This window comes from Silurus meridionalis, chromosome 14, assembly GCF_014805685.1.
Source record: "Silurus meridionalis isolate SWU-2019-XX chromosome 14, ASM1480568v1, whole genome shotgun sequence".
Classification (NCBI taxonomy): Eukaryota; Metazoa; Chordata; class Actinopteri; order Siluriformes; family Siluridae; genus Silurus; species Silurus meridionalis.
The window spans coordinates 4,439,669-4,461,960 of NC_060897.1; the positions used below are offsets into that span (position 1 = coordinate 4,439,669).

Genomic DNA, 22,292 nt, shown 5'->3' on the forward strand with positions numbered 1-22,292 from the left:
TTCACATCAGAACAAAAAGGAGCTAAATGAAGAGGCTAGCTAAAATACACTTTCTTACACGTTTTTATTTACTCTCCAGACAGATGATGCGTCATTCAAATAAATCAGTTAATGTCATCCACTACAGTAGGTCTCTACATGATGATTACAATAAAAGGCCAAAAAAAGTAAACAAACAAACAAAAATTTGAGTTTTTGAAACTCGAGTTTTGGTGTGAAAAAGGAACAAAGAAAGAAAAAAAAAAGCGATGAAAAAAAAAAAAAAAACGCAAAACATCCAGTTGTGAAAACTGACGAGGGTGCATGTTCACCCGTTCCTTTCTTTTCTGAGAGGTCAGTACAAGGTCGTGACCTTTAGGGTGATAGGGTCGATTTAACATTCGAAGAAGCCTTTGGAATACAGAGAAGACCGAGAGGGAAGAAAATATAACGTCAGTTTGTCCGAATCATCGTCGCTAGCTGGTTACGATGCTAAATACGAGAGAGAGGGAGAGAGAGAGAGAAAGGAGCATACAAGCAGACTGAACAGGATACGCAGACACGGTGATGTTAGTTTGCACGAATATCTGGAGGGAAAAAAGCTGAAGGTATCCTTTTCTCTAAATCTGCTTCTATTCCTGATCCAGAACTCGAATGATGGAAGTGGTGATTTTTTTATAAGTTACAGATTCTTTTTTACAGCGTTCAAAACCTGTGGTTTTGGTGGTTGTGACGAGGCTAAAGAAAAGGAACGTTTAATAAAACCAGGAAAATACACGCTAGAACAGCCTCGGCGCTCCCAGACGCACGTCTTGTCTTCTAGACAAACAGCCTTTCAAGCGCTAGTTCAGTCAGAAACGCTGCCTACGTGGGCAACGACGGATTAATTTCGAGCCCCTGATCATGACCACGCTTGTTGTTAGAGACGGTTATAATGCAGGGTGAAATATTTCTAAATGTTAGTTCGCTCTTTAGAACCGTGTAGTTGGGCGAGTGGGAGAAAAAAAAACACGTTTCGTTACGCCAGGCCTCAATATGCCTCGGGAAACAGCGGTGTTCATGGCAACCTCATGAGCCTCGTTTCTAAAATAACGCAAAGAAGGATCTAGGATGGAAAACGTCGCATTGTGTCTCTTTTTTCTTGCTTCTGTTTTTATTTTCTCCCAACCTGATGCAGGTTACAATGAGTTTCATCATAAGTGGGGCAAAGAAACGGCGACTCGTAACATCTTAGACGTGCGCGGCTGCTTTATCGTCGGAGGATGGATCATCGAGACTTGGTTTCAATATGTTCATTTATTTTGTGTGTAGGTAAATAAAACATTCAGCATCCTGGGTCATTCTTTGTATTGGTTTGAAGGAAGAAGAAAAAAAGAAAAAAAAAAAAAAACAGGGAGAGGATGGATTGAGAGAGAGAGAGAGAGAGAGAGAGAGAGAGAGAGAGAGAGAGAGGCGTGCTGTACGAGGAGCGTGTATTCAAAAGCACAGCGGGGCTGCTCCCACTCTCGTTTCTCACTCTCTCACACACACACACACACACACACACACACACACACACACACACACACACACACACACACACACACACACACACACACATTCTTCCACTCTGGTATGCGTGTACACAAGTCAGCACTGGGGAGAGCCTCTAAAGTCTACAGAACCGAACAGAAGAAGAAAGGATGGATAAAGTGGGTGACCGAGAGACCAAATCCAGCGCCGCCATTCTCAACACACACACACACTCACGCACGCACACAATCTCACACACAGAGCGCAGAGGACCGGGTGGAATGGATCATTTAGCGTTTTTCAGCTGGTTGGAGAGCCAGTCGAGGCCTTCGTAAAGCCCGTCTCCGCTGGTAGCGCATGTGGCCTGGATGTACCAGTTGCGGTGCCGCAGTGAGTGCAGACCCAATTTGTCTGTGATCTCTGCTGCGTTCATAGCGTTAGGCAGATCCTGTAAGGGGTGGAAAAGGGAGACAAGTTGTTGTGGTCCAATTAAACATCGTTTGATGGCAAGAAAAAAAAAAAAAAAAAAAAAAAACTTCAAATCAGGTTACAGCTGGAACTATCAGAAAAATCCATAAAGGCTGAGAAGGTCAATGGTTATTAAACAGTGCAACAGCGGCCTCTAGAGGCGAATCACTGAACCCACGTGGTAGTTATTTGAAGTGTCATTAATTTTGTGTAACTGCAGTTTGACTTTGTCCTCAATATTTATTAATATATTTAATTTACGACATTCTCATGATTCAGTACTGATTCTTGTGTCTAAGTCTATGATTTATACATGGTGTAGAGCAGTTCTTCTACATGTAGATCTAGCAATGCAAAAATTAGGCATAATTATGCATCGGTTTTACTCATAAAGCGAAAAAAAATACACTGAGTATTGGTACGTGGCATAAAGAAAGAACAAACGCTCCTCTCTCCGTCTCACACACCCACCTGTTTGTTGGCAAAAACGAGCAGAACGGCATCTCTGAGCTCATCTTCAGCCAGCATCCTCGTCAACTCCTCTCTCGCCTCGTTTACTCGCTCCCTGTCGTTACTGTCCACCACGAAGATCAGACCTGACAAGCGGAAAAAAGGGGTAGAGAGAAATTAAACGTGGTGTACAAATAAATTCTTTCTTTTGTAAATAAAGATGAAAAGGTCTTCAACATAGAAACCAACCTTGTGTGTTCTGGAAGTAGTGCCTCCACAGCGGCCGGATCTTATCCTGTCCGCCAACGTCCCACACCGTGAAACTGATGTTTTTATATTCTACTGTCTCTACATTAAAACCTGTAGAGGGAAAAGAAGAATGTCAGACACACACCTATGAGCTGTTATGATCGGCAGGGAAGAGCCGAGTATAAACAGCTCGTGGTCACCAATCGCCAAGTTTTCATTGCTACAGCCTCTGGACTACCTCACCTTTCCCACCCTTTACCAATACATGCACACACTACAGTATTCTCTTGATGTTTATGCATTTAAGAAGTCAAATATTTAATATTCAAAGGGCAAAGTTTGTCTAGACTGTCCCACAAGAGCCACAGTTTTGAAGATGCTTTGACCCAGACGTCTAGACATCACAATTTGGCCCTCGTCAAATGTGAAATCCTGACGCTTGTCCATTTTTCCTGCTTCTAACACATCAACTTTGAGGACAAAATAATCGCTTGCTGTCAAACCATATTTCACACACAAAGAGATGCCATGATGATGAGATAATTAGTGTCAATCATAATGCTATGTTAATGTTATGCCTGGTCGGTGTACATCATATACACCATGTGCAGTGGATAGAAGCCGTTTTCAATACGAGCAGTAACTCAAATTCCTCGTGCACTGTAATTGCTTGGGATATTATCTGCGACTGCTTTGCTGAAAAATAATTTTTTGTGTGGTAATAATGCATAACAGTCTTTACCGATAGTGGGGATGGTGGTGACGATCTCCCCCAGTTTGAGTTTGTACAGGATGGTGGTTTTGCCAGCAGCGTCCAAACCCACCATCAGGATTCGCATCTCTTTCTTCCCAAAGAGATTCTTAAAGAGGCCTGCAAACATGTTCCCCATGGTGGCAGATCTGAGAGAGAGAGAGAGAGAGAGAGAGAGAGAGAGAGAGAGAGAGAGAGAGAGAGAGAGAGAGAGAATCACCTAAAATCATACATGTAACGTTTTTTTGAGGCACTTTTGAGACTCTTTTGCATAAAAGGCATTTCTCGAAATACACACATGGAAAAACCCCAAATGAGGAAGAGGCAGATTTGGTGTCACACAGAGTCGACGAATGAATAGAATTTGAATGGGTGAAGTGGTTTCACACAAATCTCCAGTCACTGTCGACCAAAGTGCTGAAGCCCTCAAACACAGACAAATATCATGACCATCATGATATATAACAAAATCTTTTATAAACAACTGTCCAACATCCAACACATCTGCTCCGTCCACCATCCTCACATAAGAGCTGCGTTTGATTAATGATTAAGAAAATTCGCGGGTCATTTGGTTGCTTTAAGTGCACCATAAATTTAGTTCCACTCATCTGTGGCGAGAGTCACGTCAGATCGACGTCAGAGGCAAGGTTTTAATTTGACAGCAGCTATAATAATAATAATAATAATAATAATAATATGGAGATTTAAAGTAGAAATGCTTGTTTTTGTTTTCTCTGATGGAGATTTAAAAGAAGTGTCACATAAACATGAAAATTCAAATCTGTATTTTATAGCATTTCCATTTGTTTGCATGTAATATTTTCATGGTTCTCATTCTTCTTGGCTATAAGCTCAGCTTAAATAACACTAGCGCAACCTCCATTGCTCAACCCAGGACACACCACTGCAATGAAACTATCTATATTAAACATCAGGCAAAGCAAGAGATTAAATGGAAGTTGTAGTCAAACGCATCTTCATAAAGCAAGAAAAATGTTTTTAAATGGTAAACCATACTGCCAAACCAATTCTTAGCATGTTATGAAAACCCTCAGGAACTAGCGATTCGACACAGGATAACAGCGTGCCTGCGGCTTCCTCTGGATCTTATCGCATGTACCATTTTCCTCTTTTTTAACCACATCTTCTGTGAAAACTTCATCGCTGTGGTGTATTAGCGGTACGCTGATTTTTACCTGTGTAGCTAGTACTGCTAATAACCAACCCAAAGATAAGCTACAGCTTTTGTTAGAAATTAGGAAGGTTAAATTAAAACTGCAAATCTGTTTACTTTCATTATACACAAAAAAAAAAAAAAAGAAAAAAAATGCTGAGTGTCAAAACCCCTGCTGTGGTTAGAAACAAGGCAACAGCTCAGCACTGCATCGCTTCTCTAACAGGAAGGAGGAAGGAACAATGAGGTCAGTGATGTGGCGAATGTAGGCCACTGCAGGTAACCGGAAACCTGACCAGCCTGTAAAAGGAGACGGCAGAGCCCTAAATTAATCAGAGAGAGGGATTGCCTTTCGACTGCCTACTACCGTACAGACACGGGTAACGTGCGATTTTAAGGAGCTGATCATACCAAAAAGTTCAAACCTTAATGGAGATGATTGTCATCAACAGATCATCTTCAGTTGTTCTCTTACCAGGGCCTGTTCTTTATTATACATACATATAAAAATGAAGCACCAGCGCAGGGAGCAGTGAGGGCAAGAGCTCCTTCCATAACAGCACCCTACTCCCTACATAGTATCCCTTTTTTTATTCTTGGGTGCTACCAAAAGCGAACAAAATGGTTACAATACAAACAGGGAATAGGATACTTATAACTGTAAACTCCACAAGAAATACAAGGTAGGTAGCGTTTCAGTCACAGGGGTGGTCTTTTCCAAGAAACAATGCAGGACTATGGAAAATAAGAAACGCCATATATGAGACGAGACAAACATCCTACACACGAACCTATTAAATCTGACTTTATCGTTTAAATGGCAAGTGCAGCTGTGGATTGTAAAGGTTACGATGACTTTACATTAGCATCTATTCGCTCACGGTGTATGCGAATTGTCCCTTGGTGAACGCTCTGAGATGTGGATGTAGTAAAGCAAAGCAGACCGGTCCAGACATCTACAAACTTAAGTGTGGAAACATTCACGTGAATCCGGCCTACTGCATGATATCGAATGTCAGCTCATACTACAACACAGGGTGGTCTAATACATTTAGAAGAAAGTGCTCTGCCATACAAAGAGCACAGGCAGTGGTTATAAACATTTTATAAACGGGGAAATACAAGAATATGTATTTGCTTTTTTTTCCTGAATGAGTCAAATGTGTCTAAATGGAGTTAACAAGCCCAGGGTCTGAGGCTATAAAAATAGCGATCGATCTTACAAAATAAAGAACAAGAAGTGGGACTGAACGCAACTATTTTAAAATTAGAAGCGAAACTGTAGAATAGTTTTAACCACTACGGTTATGACAGTCTGTATCCTCGCTAAATAGCACGACGTCTATTAAAATCCACGCCCTAGATTTTTTTCCATTTGGGGTTTGCAGCACTTTTAGAATGGCCCTTCATTCCTACAGGTGAGATTAGATTAGGCTGCAAAACCAGCCAGGAGAGTGTAAATAAAGAGACGGCACTAAGTTCATATGACTGCACATTTCCGTGCAGCCGGAACGACGCACTTGCTGATTGCGGCATTATGTCTTGAGTCCTACACGACTCAAGCATGGACAGGATCTGACATGGAATATCCTCTAGCCATTGTGAATTCCATTCTTTCGTCATACACCTGGGTGAGGTTGATCGTATCGCGTTTCCTCGGTTTACTACGCATGTAGGACCGAAAACGCAAAGTGATTCAAGAAACAAAAAAGTCTTTTGCCGTTTGAACCGAGTCACTATGAACGTCCAATCGTGATTCACCGTCGGCGTTAACACATTAAAACATGAGTTTCTCACTATGAAATATTTCCACTTTCTAATTTCATAACAGCATGGATGCAAACGGAAGCACGTTAATTCGGCAAAACTACAGGTCACTTTAGACACAGGAAGGCCACGATTATACACCATGGTAACAAATCCGGTAAAGTATTTTGCACTTAAAACAGTCCATTCCAGTAAACCAGTCCAGCTCATTACTGTGCCTAGAAATCAGACTTGTTTTTTGTCTTGTATAGATTTAGACAACGGTAAGTCTATAATGTATGAGGTGGAAATTAAGCTGAATACTTGTGATGCATCATTATGACCACCAAATAAGTGTTAATATCACTGCAGCTTTTATTTCCCTTGTATTTGTGACGGAAGACGGCACAGTTTCACGTGCCCTACCCACGCAGCTTAAATGTCTCTTAGATGACTAAATCTTGCACTTATTCATAACCTCGTCTACATCTGTAGCACAGAGAGGCCCGAGAGCGCTCTATAGCAGCACAGCTATGAGGAAGTGTGCTGGAACACTGACTCATACTGGAAACAAACACACACACACAGAGGGACAGAGGTTAGAAGAGCCACAGACGTGTAGATTTGTTTTAGCACTGAATGTTAATTTCGTTTGCGTGATTGAGACAGTTCAACTCAAGTGACTGACATTTATCAAATACTAAAACGAATAATAACTTTTGGATTGACACCGAAAACATCAAGCTAAAAAGGTACGAACGTTCTCCTTAATTTGCTGTAATGTTCGACAGAAATCTGTAGCAGTTGAGAAAACTGTACTGTTTATCCTGGTATTTCACAGACCGCTCCTTTAATAATCAACACCGACAAGCCGAGCCTCATGATTAATTCACATGGTCCACAACGGATTAATTATTGACTGCTAAAGGACAAGAGAAGGGAGGTGCGGCAGGTAATAAGGAGTCATATGCAAATGTCTGTCTTGTTAAAACAAGGTTGACCTCCTCCTCCCATGACCACCACAACCACTGGAACAACACTTACAATTACATACTGCTTTTTTTTTTTTTTTTTGCAGATTTTCAGTCAACCAGAAAATGGTCTACAGACCACAAGACAAGTTAACAGGCTCAAAAGTGACACCTTCACTGAACGGTCTTTTACAATTCAGCCGACCATGACGCAACCGAAGAGTGTGGACATTCTGCTGATCGTGCATCTTTAAGCCTCCTATGCTCTCTAATGAGCGGCGGAGAAAAGATGATAAATAAATAGATGGAAACCGTGCTGATGAAAGATAAGGCCCAAAATCACAAAAAGGCCCGGATTTCCTGGAATTGAACTCAGGACAGATAAGGGAACGGAGCGCTAACAACTGGTATAAACATGGATATCACAAAAATGATCTGTCATCGCCAGCGAGCTGCACCAGTGCTTGATCATGTTTACAGGTATCTAGTGTGATCATGTGCGATGTGGCTGAAGCTCTAGGATATGAAAGCTTAGAGCGAAGCACATGACACCACAATGTCGAGGTTGCACCACAGAGACTAAGATAGACTAAGACTGGCATATCGAGTAGTGTTTGCCAACTCTTCAAACCAGATGCAAATGAATAGGCTGTGTGTACACAACAACCTAATGTTAGGAAATGTAAGGATTTGGAGTCTTCCCCACTGACGATATGATAAGCATATATAACACTCGGCATCAGCTTATGCAACAACTATCTACTGATGTCTGACGAAGGAAGACTTTCAGAGACTTCGTTTCATTTACTCTTATCCGGAAAATACAAATCTGAGAAGCATGTGTTTATTCTTGCTTCATGTTTAAAAATAGACAGTAAGAAAAGTAAGTCAAAGTGTTGGTATTAAAAAAAAAACATAACCGCTTTATATTGATGTCCTTATTTGAAGCCATGAACACTAAGGTGTAAACAATATGAAAACTTCTTGCGAACATAATTTTACCACCTTCGCACGATCATACAACTCTATGGCAAAAAAAAAAGGAGAGAAATAATTAGATAAGTCCAGGCACTAACAGCCGATGTGCAAATATCAAATCAGTACATCAAACATTGTTCCATCCTGTCTCCTGTAACTCACTGAGACTTGAACATATAGCTGTACTGCATTCTGGGATTTTCATCACCGCCATTAAGTTGTATTTCTCATCAATATCAATTATAACATTTCTGGAAAACTGTGATCAACAAACCAAAAGGGACTATACAACAAAATCTGCCTTTGTGTCACTCCTATTTAAGGTCAATGACAATTTTGCCCTTTTGTAACATGCAGCGCCAACACTGGACAAAACAAACAATCTCCCACAGGTATACTAAAATACAACGCCAACCCAACAACCCTACCAATTAAAATCACCTGGGCCATTACAAACATTTCAAGATGAAGTGTCATTTGTTTTAGGATCGATTCATAGAGAAAAAAAAACCTGTTCTCAGATATCAACTACCAAGATCAACTCATGGAAGCAGGTTTTCGAGACATAGAAAAAGTGATGAATAGATAGTCAGGCAGTGAAGAATGTGCAGGAACCGTTGAGCTTATATATGAGAGAGATGTGTGTAAGGCTCAAAAGATAGAGATATGAGATACATACATTTACAAAAAAATATATGTACACTGTGTGTAGAAGATGATAAATAGATATGTAGAAGATCAGCTAGGGTATGTGGTGAATGTATTAATTATATACAGAGCCGAACTGTAACGCATTAGTGAGCCATCAGTATCCTAACGGTGTTGTGTAGAGTTCAGTAAGGTAGCTGGCTGTGAACCTGCTGGTTCTGGTGCAAATTTATATATAATATAAATATAAAATATAAATACACACACATTAGGGCTGTCAAAATTAATGCGTTAATAAATATTTTACCGAATGACAGCTTGCAATTCTGTTTGCCCGTTTTTATAAAAAATATAAATAAATATGAAAGAGGCACAATTAGAACATTCAACGCAACCGACATTTATTCATGACGCCCTTTCATTACTTAGCTCTATATATCTATATATCTATATCTATATCTATATCTATATATATATATATATATCTATATCTATATATCTATATATATCTATATCTATATATATATCTATATATATATATCAAATATATGTCAAATCATACATAAACTCCAACTAAAAAACATTTTTGTTCAACAAACATTCGTTTTACTGACGTGCCATGTCTCAAATCCAGCACCAAAATCCGCCATGACAGGCACATCCGCCAATCAAACCCGTCCGTGTGGAAACATAGCAAAAGTTTTGTTTGATGACCTGATGATTTACGTGATTCCAAACACCATAATTACTTTAAAAAACAGCCAGAAAACTATTTTCTCCTCCTGCTCTATGTCGAGTATGATTTCACCAATAATAAACATACATAATGCATCCATATTTGCCCATGTAGATTTAAGTATTAACAGTTCATGTAGATTTAGAACAGATAAAAATGCGCGATTGAGTTGCGATTAATCGCGAGTTGACTAGTGGCAAGTCAAGCGATTAAATATGTTAATCGATAAGCAGCCCTAATTTACATATTTACATATGTAGATTGTACACTGTATATTGAATATGTGTATGGCGTATAAAGAATCCATTATATGAAAATGACACGTTTATTAGAATGATAGTAAAAGCTCGCCTTGAACTTGCTGGTTTCGTTTGGAAATATTTACATTATACAAATTTTATATATATGTTTAATATTTAAATGACCTACTCCATATCCCTCCACAATGCGGCTGTGTGAACTCGACGTCTCCACATCGGCACATCGGAAACACAAGGCCCCACACCACAACAGCTCGCTAACTAATTCAATTATCCTCCACATTTGTATTTTTCCCCTCGTATTTTCTACTTTCTAACAGGTTTCATTTTATTACTCTGTTATGAATCTCGAGCTCGAATTTATTTCCTGTTGCTTTTTTTTCCTTCCTCCGTCGCGTTTCTTAGCATCCGTATCAAATCTAGCACCGAGTTAGCAGCTAGTCGGCCGTCAATTACCTCAGAATAAGGTTTAAAAATATATAAAATCATATAATACAGCATGTGTGTGTGTGAGTATATATATGCATATGCCATTTTATAGATTTGTTCTCTGAGGTAAAGGTTTAGCAAGTCAAATATTAGCTCGGCTAACAAGCTAGCGAACGAGCTAGTTCAAAATATAAACTCGGAAAAATGTATTATTTTAGATCTTTATATATAAATATACAGATAAACGCGACTACGATTTTGTACAAACGTCTCACGAACCGACGTAACAGGAGCAACAACGACAACACACACAAAAAAAACCCAAAAAAAAGTTCCTGCTGATTTTACACAAATGTACCTTTTCAGTGCTGCTTTCCAACAATATCCCTGCTCTCCTCGTCACCGCTAACGACAAAATGGCGACTTTCACCGGGACTGAAGGCAGCCGCGCCATGGGCGTTGTCCAAGATAAGATTCCATCCAATCAATTTGTCCAAAGTGGCTTAATGGTCCCGCCTACAACCCGTGTCGTCCAATCAAATGAGAGCACCCGGATGTAATGTGGGTGTGACTTCAAGAAAGCGCTCCGTCTCCCCAACTTCCGACTGTTGAAGCACACTACAGTACTACTTAGAATGCAAGTAGTATGTAGTATGCAAGTATGCGAAAGAAGAAAGAGGAGCTGTGATGATCGTTTTACCAGACAGACAGACAGACAGACAGACAGACAGACAGACAGATAGATAGATAGATAGAAAGAAAGAAAATGTAGAGAAGAGAAAGAAATAATGATAAAACGATAGATAGATAGACAGACAGACGATAGATAGATAGATAGATAGATAGATAGATAGATAGATAGATAGATAGATAGATAGATAGATAGATAGATAGATAGATAGATAGATAAAAATGTAGAGAAGAGAAAGAAAGAACAATAGATAGATAGATAGAAAGAAAATGTAGAAGAGAAAGAAAGAATGATAGAACGATAAAGCGATAGATAGATAGATAGATAGATAGATAGATGAATAGATAGATAGATAGATAGATAGATAGATAGATAGATAGATAGATAGATAGATAAAAATGTAGAGAAGAGAAAGAAAGAACGATAGATAGATAGATAGATAGATAGATAGATAGATAGATAGATAGATAGATAGATAGATAGATAGATAGATAGATAGATAGATAGATAAAAATGTAGAGAAGAGAAAGAAAGAGCGATAGATAGATAGATAGATAGATAGATAGATAGATAGATAGATAGATAGATAGATAGATAGATAGATAGATAGATAGATAGATAGAAAGAAAATGTAGAAGAGAAAGAAAGAACGATTGAACAATAGAGCGATAGAGCGATAGATAGATAGATAGATAGATAGATAGATAGATAGATAGATAGATAGATAGATAGATAGATAGATAGATAGATAGATGATAGATAGATAGATAGATATTTTTCCATTATTTATTATTTATTTATTTACATTTCCTGTCCATCCTCTTTTTATTTGTTGTATTATTTCATATATTATGTTGAAGCAAAAATTAAAAATCTTATTTCTATTAAATATGCAATAAACAATAATGGATGCCAATGACTTTTGTTTATTTGAAGTTTTACATTTGTCCAGGTGTGTGTGTGTGTGTATGTGTGTGTGTGTGTGTGTGTGTGTGTGTGTGTGTGTGTGTGTGTGTGTGTGTGTGTCTATAATATGACTGACAAGACGGCAATTAAAATACAAACAAATATTCCAGACAAGGAGATAGATAGCTAGGTATGGCTTAATCTATTATTTCTTATCATTTCTACATAGTTGTACACATTATTTTAATTAAATAAATTTTATTGACTATTGCGCCTTTAATAAGGATATAATTGTCCTGTAGATTGTAAAAAGAAATGATTTTGGTCTTTTGGCCTTAATAACACACTTTGTTTTGGTTATTTTTACATATAGGTTTTTAAAAGAAAGCGCTTTTGGAAAGGAAGCATGTCATAAGCAATGCAATGACAATAAAGTTGTATCTAAGCTGTATTAGCGAGAAGCTCCAGAAGTGCAGAATGTTGAGCCTCATTACAAAATCAATATTACAACAATATATATATTTAGTAAGCTGTTTAATGGCATATGAACTGTTGTTATCTCACCGTCACATTGAATATCAATAGAAATGCCCAAGAATGAAGACATATAATAAAAAATCAGATCTAATGTAACATTTTTACATACAGACAAGAAAAATACAGGCAAAGTGCATAAACTGAGACAAACTGAACTACAATAATCTGAGCAGTCAGCAATATTGTGCGATATGAGATACTGGTCTTTTAATATATGATAAGAAAGCAGTCCCACTGTCTGATATTGAGCAGATCAAGTCAAATAAAAACAAGTAGGTTTTTATTGTCCTTTCAACCAAATACAATTAATACAGCACACAGCGAAACGTTCCTCCAGGACCGAGGACTTACAATGTTACATACAACAACATAAATTAACACCAGACGACACAAAATGTATTAGAAAGAAAAACAGAACATGATAACAACAATTTGTGTAACCAATACAATATAGTACAATGAGGCTTTAGCACAGGACTGAGCAGCACACAGAAATAAACATGTCATACTGTGAGAAATTGTCTTTATGAATACATATAAATACTGTACATTTGTGATCTAGCAGCAGTTACAGTGCAACAGAGGTGTTCATTTTGTATGTAGGCTTAATGGAAGAAACTGTTACACAATCTGATGCCCGTTATATTTATATACGATTACAAATCTTATAGTTTTTCAATTGTTAGTTTTTGGAAAAACCCTATCAGGTTTATTCACTAGATTTTAATCACTAATTGTTCTGTTTGTTTGGTTTTCTTATTTTTTAGAAATAGGTGCACTAGAATTTCATTGCATTGTGTATTTACAATCAACACGTTATATATTATAAAGCCTAGGGTATAAAATGATGTTTTCTGAGCAGCGTACAAAAAATAATGGGCTTGGTGGTCTAAGAATAATAATAGCATCATAATCGGACAGGGAAATGTTCATCTGATTTCAAGAGTCCACTATGGTTCACTTATCAATGAAGCCCAGAGAAAAATAATCTATACTCAAGTTATCTATGAGGATCCTGCTGGACAGCAAATTGATAATAAAAAATGATTAAATGAGTGTTTCTAACGTGTCAATTTGTTTGTCTTGGTACAATGGTGTTCACGAATTTCTTTCCCTCCAAAGTCACTTTCCCTCCAAGCTCCAAAAACGGCTGATGAAGGTTCCGTTTATGAGGATGAATTAAAACCTTCAGTTGTAAAATACAATCCAAAGAAGAAGGTGCAAAAACATCATCAGTCATGACCATGAATTTATAAGATATAACCTATTTCTAATATATTTCTCTCTGTATTTTTAGTGAACATGTCATTCTGTGGAGATTTGCTTTATGGGTTCCAGTTCATCCCAGAGCAGTTTGTTAAGATTTGGGTGCAGTGACTGGGCAGGCCATTCCATAACACTCTAACCGACCGTTTGCGCTCCGAATAACACCTACAGAGCTTGTTGTATGGTGAAGTCGATTCCAAAGAGCTGCAGTCCAGATGGAATCACATGGGGATGAAGTATAGAATGGCAGCCATGTTGGTTCTGGTTTCCTTTTTTAGTAAACCTTCAGTAACCTACATGTGTACAATGAGTTAGCATGTTTTCCAAATATAACCAGAAAGTGGAAGTTGACACAGCTACATGTATTTCATTCAAAACCTACTGTTTTTTTGCTTGAGGTGACAGATTGATGAGTTTCTAAACTTCAGACTGTAGACTGGATACACTCTTCTCAAAATAAAGTGTTTTTCGTGTTTAAAACCAGTACACTGTTCTCTGTAAACTGGTTTATATGGTAACGGTTTAAAAAGTTTAAGTTTAATCATTGTTTAATTCAATTGAGTTTTATTTACATAGTGTTTTTAACAATGGGCATTGCCCCAAAGCAGCTTTTCAAAGATAAATAAATTATAAAATATGAATTTATATGTTAGTACATAATGAGTGACAGAGTGGTAAAAGTGGCAAGGAAAAACTCCCTGAAATGGTAAGAGAAAGAAACCTAGAGATAAACCAGACTCAAAAGGGGATCCATCCTCATCTGGATTTGTTTTTTTATCGGTGAATGTTTCTTATGGGTGTGTATCGATCCAAGCCTAGAGAGTACATTCATAACGCTGCTCTTTACAGAATCTGATTGCTTTTTGAAAACGTCATGTTTGTGCAATTTGAACTCTTGATTCCTTTTACAGCTCAGAGGGTGGACTGGAAACAAAATCCATAGAGAAAAGCTGTTCACTTGCTTTTTACTGACGAGGTGAGTCAACTACACTTATGAGGAGAGGGGATTAATATATAAAAATGCTACAAGATTCATATAAAACTTTATTACTGAGTACAAACTTTACCTTTAAATATTTTCTCCTCGAGCACTGACACTTTTTACATGATATAGAAGGTTAATGAGAAGCACATTTCAAACAGATGAATATTTGTATACTGTATACTGATTACTATTAAGGAGACAGTGACATCTAGTGGTGAGTCGGTATAGCGCTGAAACCCTTTTATGCTTGTCTGAGAACTCGATTACAAATTTAACTAATTTAGATTGAAAGAATTAGCTTGAATAATCATACATTTATTGCTAATTGATAATTCTAAAAAAAAAAATCTACCAGACCAATGATGAAAACGGTGGATATACAGAAGCACAAATTTGATGCTGGAGCACAAAGTCATGCTCCAGGTGTGTGCAGTCCAAGTAGGATAAACTAATACATATACACATAATCATTACTTTAAAGTCATTACTCTGAAGCCCTAAGTGAAGTTTTGACTCCAGGAACGTCGTATACCAACCTGATGATGACAACCTGGTGAATTGTGAGAAGGGATCTTTTCCTGGCCCCTTTAATGAGGTAAGACCTGCGTTCTCCTCCCATATAACCTACACAAATAATAATAAATAATAATATGTTTAATTTATATAGCGCCTTTCCCAAGCTCAAGGACGCTTTACAAGGTACAATATTTCAAGACAGATGAAATATAGTGAACATACATATACATATTCGTCGGACATTTGCCCAGAACGAAGGATCACATGCATTGATCGAACATAAAAACCTGAGCATAAGAATGCATACTTAATTTACTTTAATTGTGATTAATTGCATGATTGTCATAAGATTAACTAATTACTAATTACTAATAACTAGATTAATTAATCGCAACTCAATCGCTTATTTTGATCTGTTCTCAATCAACCTTAAACTAATACTATTATATATATATATATATATATATATATATATAATAATAATGATTGTTCGGGGTTCAGGCACACTCACCCAGTTTAAGTGCAGATTAAAAACATATCTTTTTAGCAAAGCCTACACATAACACACATCACATCATAACCTTGTGCTCCAGAACATCTGATCACATGCACATTATCAACTTGTGCTGTTAATAACATGAACAGCAGCTACGCTAATTCCTCTCCACTGCTTCTCTTTCTCTCCCCATCCCGAGGCATCCTGAGGTTTGGCCAGCTCCAGTCACGTCCCACCTCATGAAGATTATGGACTTTAAAGAAGTAGATGCTGAACTCGCAAACATCCTGAACCATCTAGAGACGTACCAGTGCCAATTGGATTCCACTTCATGTGTGGAGTTTTGACATTGGACCTCCGGGAGTGTTTAAAGGCTCTGGCATGGAGAAGCTGATGCTGGATCTGTGATGATCACAAATGTTGAGCTCAGTAGCTCCTACTTTTATACCAAAGACTGTAGAAAGAACATTTACTTATAATCTTATACTCCTGTACTCATGTTAGTTCTCACTCTCCAGTGTTCTGTATTGTTGAAAGATTTATGATCAAACTCTTGATGTCACCCAAATCAGGATGGGTTCCCCTTTTAAGTCTGGTTCCTCTCAAGGTTTCTTCCTCATAACATCTAAGGGAGTTTTTCCTTGCCACAGTCGCCACGGCTTGCTTTGAGACAATGTCTGTTGTGAAAAGCGCTATAGAAATAAACTTGACTTGACTTGACTTAATACTTTTTAGGTTTACTCTAATCAACATGGGCATGGACAACTATGGAGACTTTATGCAAATAGATGTTTATTATTTAGGAAACCACACTCAACATAGAGCATGGAATCTAGACATGTTTCAAAGGTCATAGATATTTTTCAAAGAACTTGTTCATGTCTATTAGACATGAAGAGAAAGAACATAGAAATGGCAGGTTTCCAAATATTTCTTTGCACTGAGTAATTTATCTACATAAACAGTTTACATTTTAAGATGCCAGGGCAGCTTGTAAACAAATTACTGAAAAACATAAAAAACTTTGGTGTTTTAAATTACGTTAATCATCGGGACACCATCGGAACTTTTGCTATGTTTCCACACGAATGGTTTTAAAAATAACAAAAATGTAAAAATTAATTTGTGTTAACGTGTTATTGACACAATTATGATTTTGACAGCCCTATATATATATATATATATATATATATGGTGTCAGTATCATGCAGTTCCATATGCAGTGACACAATACACAGTGAAATGGGGAAAATAAGTGCTTTTGTCGACTATGACTTTTACCACTATGCCTGAAACTTCTGACACATTCTGAAACACAGAATAGTGCACCACCCACTTATATCTATTTAAAGCACATTTTCTTTTCATTCGGAATAATGTTTTAAAATTCAGTTATATTCATAATTTCACAGAACATGCATGAGTTAATGATGTTTCTTTTGCAGTTTTATTGAAGAGCTACAGCTTCGTTAGAAAGAACGCATCAAAGGTTTGCATAGCAGTTAAGCTTCTGCATATCATCGTGTTTTGTTTTTGCCAGTATTATACTGACTAGCAACTGTAGTTCTGATACAGCTCAAAGGAAATGACACTCTGAAAGACAGGTGCTTTTCTCTGGAAGAACATTTGTGCTCCTCTGCACCAAATGATGAGTTTTTGAGAGATCATCTTGGTACAAATAAGCTCCACAGAAACCACATTGTTCATAGATTTTTCATAGATCTTGTTCCTGACATGCATTTTTAATCGTTCTTTGTCAGAAAAAGTTGATTTCGGAAGCAGGAATCATTTAGAATTCGATCAGATAAGACAGTGACACAAAGCATGTAATTGCGCTAAAGTAGAGATGCACTCTGTAAAATTTAACTCCAGTAAATGTAAAAGTGCTCCCTTTAAATGTTCATTAATTTGCCTTCAAATGTACTTATAAGTATCAAAAGAACTATGATTTATTATGGCTATAATGTTCTTATTATCATTTGTCATAAGACTCTTTACTTAATCGAATCAGATTATGTGAAAAGACTCTAATGTTACTCTAAGCACAACAATCTATTAATAAATTGATGTTAATTCAAGCAGTCAAACAAACTACTTCAAAAAATCATGCAAATAAGGTTTTTTTTGGCAGGCTAGATAGGGTTTCTTCCATCAATTATTCCTCTCAAAATGTCCTGCATGCTGTTGAACTGATGCTGAACTGATGCTATATCTGTACTAAGTAGATACCACAATGTAGCAAACAAAACAAGTTTAAAACAAATCCACTTAAATAAAACTGATTTCGTAAAATGTAGTTGAGTAAAAAAGTACAATATTTGACTTTGTAATGTAGTGAAGTTAAAGTCTCCCCAAATGGAAATACTTCAGTAAAATATAGATATGTGAAAAAGCTACTTAAGTACAGTAATGAATTTAGTCATTTACATTTACTTCATTACTGTGCACCACTGGTGGTGATTTTCAGACCGTATCAAATATTTCCAGGTCAAATCAAAATATATATGCAACAGAATCATAGAGAATGAAGCAGCAAACCCTTTTTTCACACCATTGCTGTTTGTACTCCTCCTCTCCTTTAAACTTTTGCATTATCTCCCTCTGAGTGATTCATTTTCTAAATGTATATTTATATGGGTATTCCAGCTACAATCTGGGATCTGGGCACTACCAATTTTTCTCTAAAAATTACCTTGAGACTGGGCATCTGACATTGTTACCTGGCGTGTTTCCAAGCAGGTTTATACAGAATAATCACATTTATACCTGTGTGATAAAGCTGTAAAACGTAACCAGCAAAATGACTGTACTCTAGATAACATTTCTGTTAAATAAAGATTTCCTGGACCTGATGATGTGGTGCCTGGAGCTCAGGCCTGAAGGCAGTATCAGACATGAGTGGGTCACAAAGCGACTTCAGAACTAGGTTAGGCAGCAAGAATGCATTAAAACTAATTAATATGCGCTTGGTGCTCACATGCTGTAAAAGTCTTGGATATGGGATTCTACTGGTTCATTATCGAGTTCAGTAACACCGTTTATTGTGAAAATCCAATTATTTGTTTACTAGAAGTCAACCAATCATGGATTTTACTGATAACGATAGCTGGGTTGGATCGTACTTGCCGATCAGAATTATCGATTAGTAGTTTTTAAAATAAATAAATATTAAAATATTTAAGTTTTTAAATAAAAAATTTAATAAAATATAACACTCCGTGTAAAAAAGTACTGAACTACAAAAAAAATTTATAAATAAAAAGAAATTCTAAATATTGAGGTAAATAATTGACATGCATTCAAACTGAACACTACAAATAACTGAAAACAGTTACATTCAAAATTAATAGAAAATAGACACTTTAAAAAAACAGCATGTGGCGTCAGTGATTCACCACTAAAAGCCGCTCTTGTACTGTATAACGCAACCCGGAAAAACTATTGGTATGGATTTTAGCCGATGGTTCCAGGAATAAACTATTAGTGCAGATTAATTGGCAAAACAGATGAATCGGTCGACCTCAACTGTTTAATATGTTGTTGTTTTTTTTATATATATTATAGTCATCGGGATCTTTATTCCCTCCATCATGGACCATACATTACATCTGCAAGGCATTGTGGCTGATCTCAAACACATCTCTCACACCCACTCTTCATCCTTTTGCAATATAAAAAAAAAAGGTAACGAAATATTCGGGCCCATGTCCAGACTGTGTAACAGTTTCTTTACACAAACCATTTGACTACTCTGTACAAAGGGAGAGGACTGACACACACACACAAACGCACAAACCCATTAACCGTTTTCACAAAATTGCTGAAATTTTTGTACTAATTGCTGCTAAAAATGTGTTTACATGTACAGTATATATTATAAGGACAAATAATTTTCCCTATCTATGCAAATGTACTAGTTGTACTAGTAATGTACTGGTGCTGCAGTGTCTCCAGTCTTGTGCTGTTTCTTTTGTTCATTCAGGGTGTTTAATGTAGCACTTTGGTCCTCGGGGAACGCTGTTTCGGTTCACTGTGTACTGTACTATATATGGTTGAAAAGTCTACTTGACTTGACTTCATTACATGTTTCCACACCAACCTACACTCCCTCTGCATCAGTCCCTGCATCAGCACATGTAAAGTACACTTTTGATCATTGGTTTTCTTAATGGATTTTATTTGGCCATATTTTAGACTTTCTGTGTGGTATCTGAACCAGTTTATAGATTTTCTGTGCCAGTATTGTTATCGGTCTAGTTTTTGCCCACTAGATGGCGCATCAAGCCTTTACCATGACCAACCAGGAGGAAACCCAAACAGACAATGAGATGGGCCAGCACCTCTCAACCAGTGCTTGTTCCACCATCCTGTGGTTCAAAGAAAGACATGCTTCAAGACTCATCTCTGTTCTCACACCAAGGTAGTCTCATTCATACAACTGAGCTTTGTTCAAGGGTTCAGGTATCAGATCTTAGTGAGGCTAGGATTTTACCTCATGAGCTTCAATCCAATGCTATAACCAGTAAACTACCACTTCACATTTTTAGTTTTCTGATGGTATTCTAAGTATGTGTCCCAATGAACCAGTATTAGAATGGATTGATTGAAAATCTATCAATTTCATATTATACATACAACTGATCAATTTAAGTCAAGAACAGTTCTTTTGGTGGATGCAGAGAAACCATGATATGGATAATCATCTGTAGGGATATTTATGAATAATTTCCATCTCCATTTCATGAAGAATCAAACAAGTATAATTAAATCCCTTTATCATAAATATCCTGGTGTGCTGTTACCATTTTCTTTAGAAAGGACAAATCAGTGATGCCAATTTCACATTGGCTTGGGAAAATTCACATTTTTAGTTAGATTTGATATATGTTTGATTATTATACCTGAAAGCCACACACTGCATTACTGTTACACTAAAATAAGCAGCGATGAGCTAGTGACAGTTTCCTGTAACACCATATCCCGAAATATTTTATTATTCTTATACCATATCAATGTGCTTGTGATAGAAGGGTATCTGAAAGAGTGAAAGGAAAAGTTTATAGGACTGTGGTGAGACCTGAGATGTTGTATGGTTTAGAGTCAGTGGCATTGAGTAAAAAACAGAAGGTGGAGCTGGAGGTAGCAGAGCTGAAGATGTTGAGGTTTTCGTTGGGAGTGACGACGATGGACAGGATTACAAATGAGTTTATTAGAGGTACAGTACATGTAGGATGTTTTGGAGACAAGGTGAGGGAGGCGAGATTGAGATGGTTTGGACATGTGCAGAGGAGCGACATGGGGTATATCAGTAGGAGAATGCTGAGGATGGAGCCACCAGGAAGGAGAAAAAGAGGAAGGCCATGGAGGCGGTTAATGAATGTGGTGAGAGAAGACATGCAGGTAGTTGGTGTGAAAGAGGCAGATGTAGAGGAGAGGGGGGTATGGAGACGGATGATCCGCTGTGGCGCCCCCTAATGGGAGAAGCCGAAAGAAGAAGAAGAAGATGATACCATATCAATGTGCCAATGCTGTAGTGCTTCATTTACTAAAGCATGATTGATCAGTTAATAAATACGTTTAATATTGTGAGATCTAGTTCAAGTGAAAGGAAACTGTAATGCTAATGCATCCATGGACATCCCATACGATTGTGTGAATCCAACTATATATACAGTATATTTCCAAAAGTATTGGGTCAAAATCTTCCAGAAGAGTGGTGGGAATATAAAGGGCAAATTGGGACAAAATGTGGAATCCAATGCTCAAAAATCACATACCATATTAATGACCAGGTAACCCAGTACTTTTAGCAATATAGTGTTTATATATATAATGTAATGTAACTTCAGCTTCAGCTCAGTGCTACACTTCAGCCCTACTCCAAAAATCAGCCACTTACCATCTGTTTTTTTTTCCGTGTCGTAGCAGGAAGGGCACCTGACACACCTCCAGAAAACAAACAAAGAGTGTGACATCATCCTGGAAATGCGGAGTCCAGCTGGTCAGACTCAAAGGGACAGTGAACCGAGATAAGGCACGATTCCAGTTATGATTAGACCCACCAATCGTGTAAGGTGATGACAAGGCTGAAGTACCAGCATAATATGTGCTTTGAGTTAATGATGTACAGGAAATGAGAATGGAGCCATGGTTTCTAAACATGGCGCTCAAATTAAACCTTTACTCCATAAATAATGGCGAATAAAACCAAACTCTGGTAGAGTTGAGCTGTAAGCAGTTGGAAGATGTTCAGCAATATTAATCAATATAAATCAAACACTGAAATGCGTATCTAAATCCCTAAATACTGTATAGTCAAGCATTCTGTTTCTACTATTTATTTATTTGTTTGTTTGTTATTCAGTGCTTTGAAGTTGATAAGTTTTTCACCATGTAAAAGTCCTTTGAGAGATTTGTGAATGAATGAAATAGTTAGGTAGTTGTTAAGGTGGCTTTCTTTTCCCACCTTTCTGTCACTAGTGGGCCCTTAAACAAGGCCCTTAACACTCAGCTGCTCACTTATAGAAAATGAGATCATTGT

The 22,292-nt window shown here is 37.4% G+C and overlaps 1 protein-coding gene across 1 annotated transcript; it reads right to left on the bottom strand.

Annotated features, from left to right (window-relative positions):
• Window positions 1-45: 45 nt before the first annotated feature.
• Window positions 46-10,816, bottom strand: arf2a (ADP-ribosylation factor 2a). The gene is made up of 5 exons (XM_046866395.1): window positions 10,713-10,816; window positions 3,401-3,558; window positions 2,659-2,769; window positions 2,431-2,555; window positions 46-1,939 (listed from the first exon to the last, which is right to left on the bottom strand). The coding sequence occupies exons 2-5, from the start codon at window positions 3,546-3,548 to the stop codon at window positions 1,778-1,780; spliced, it is 546 nt and encodes a 181-aa protein (XP_046722351.1). The 5' UTR covers window positions 3,549-3,558; window positions 10,713-10,816; the 3' UTR covers window positions 46-1,777.
• Between the last annotated feature and the right edge of the window lie 11,476 nt (window positions 10,817-22,292).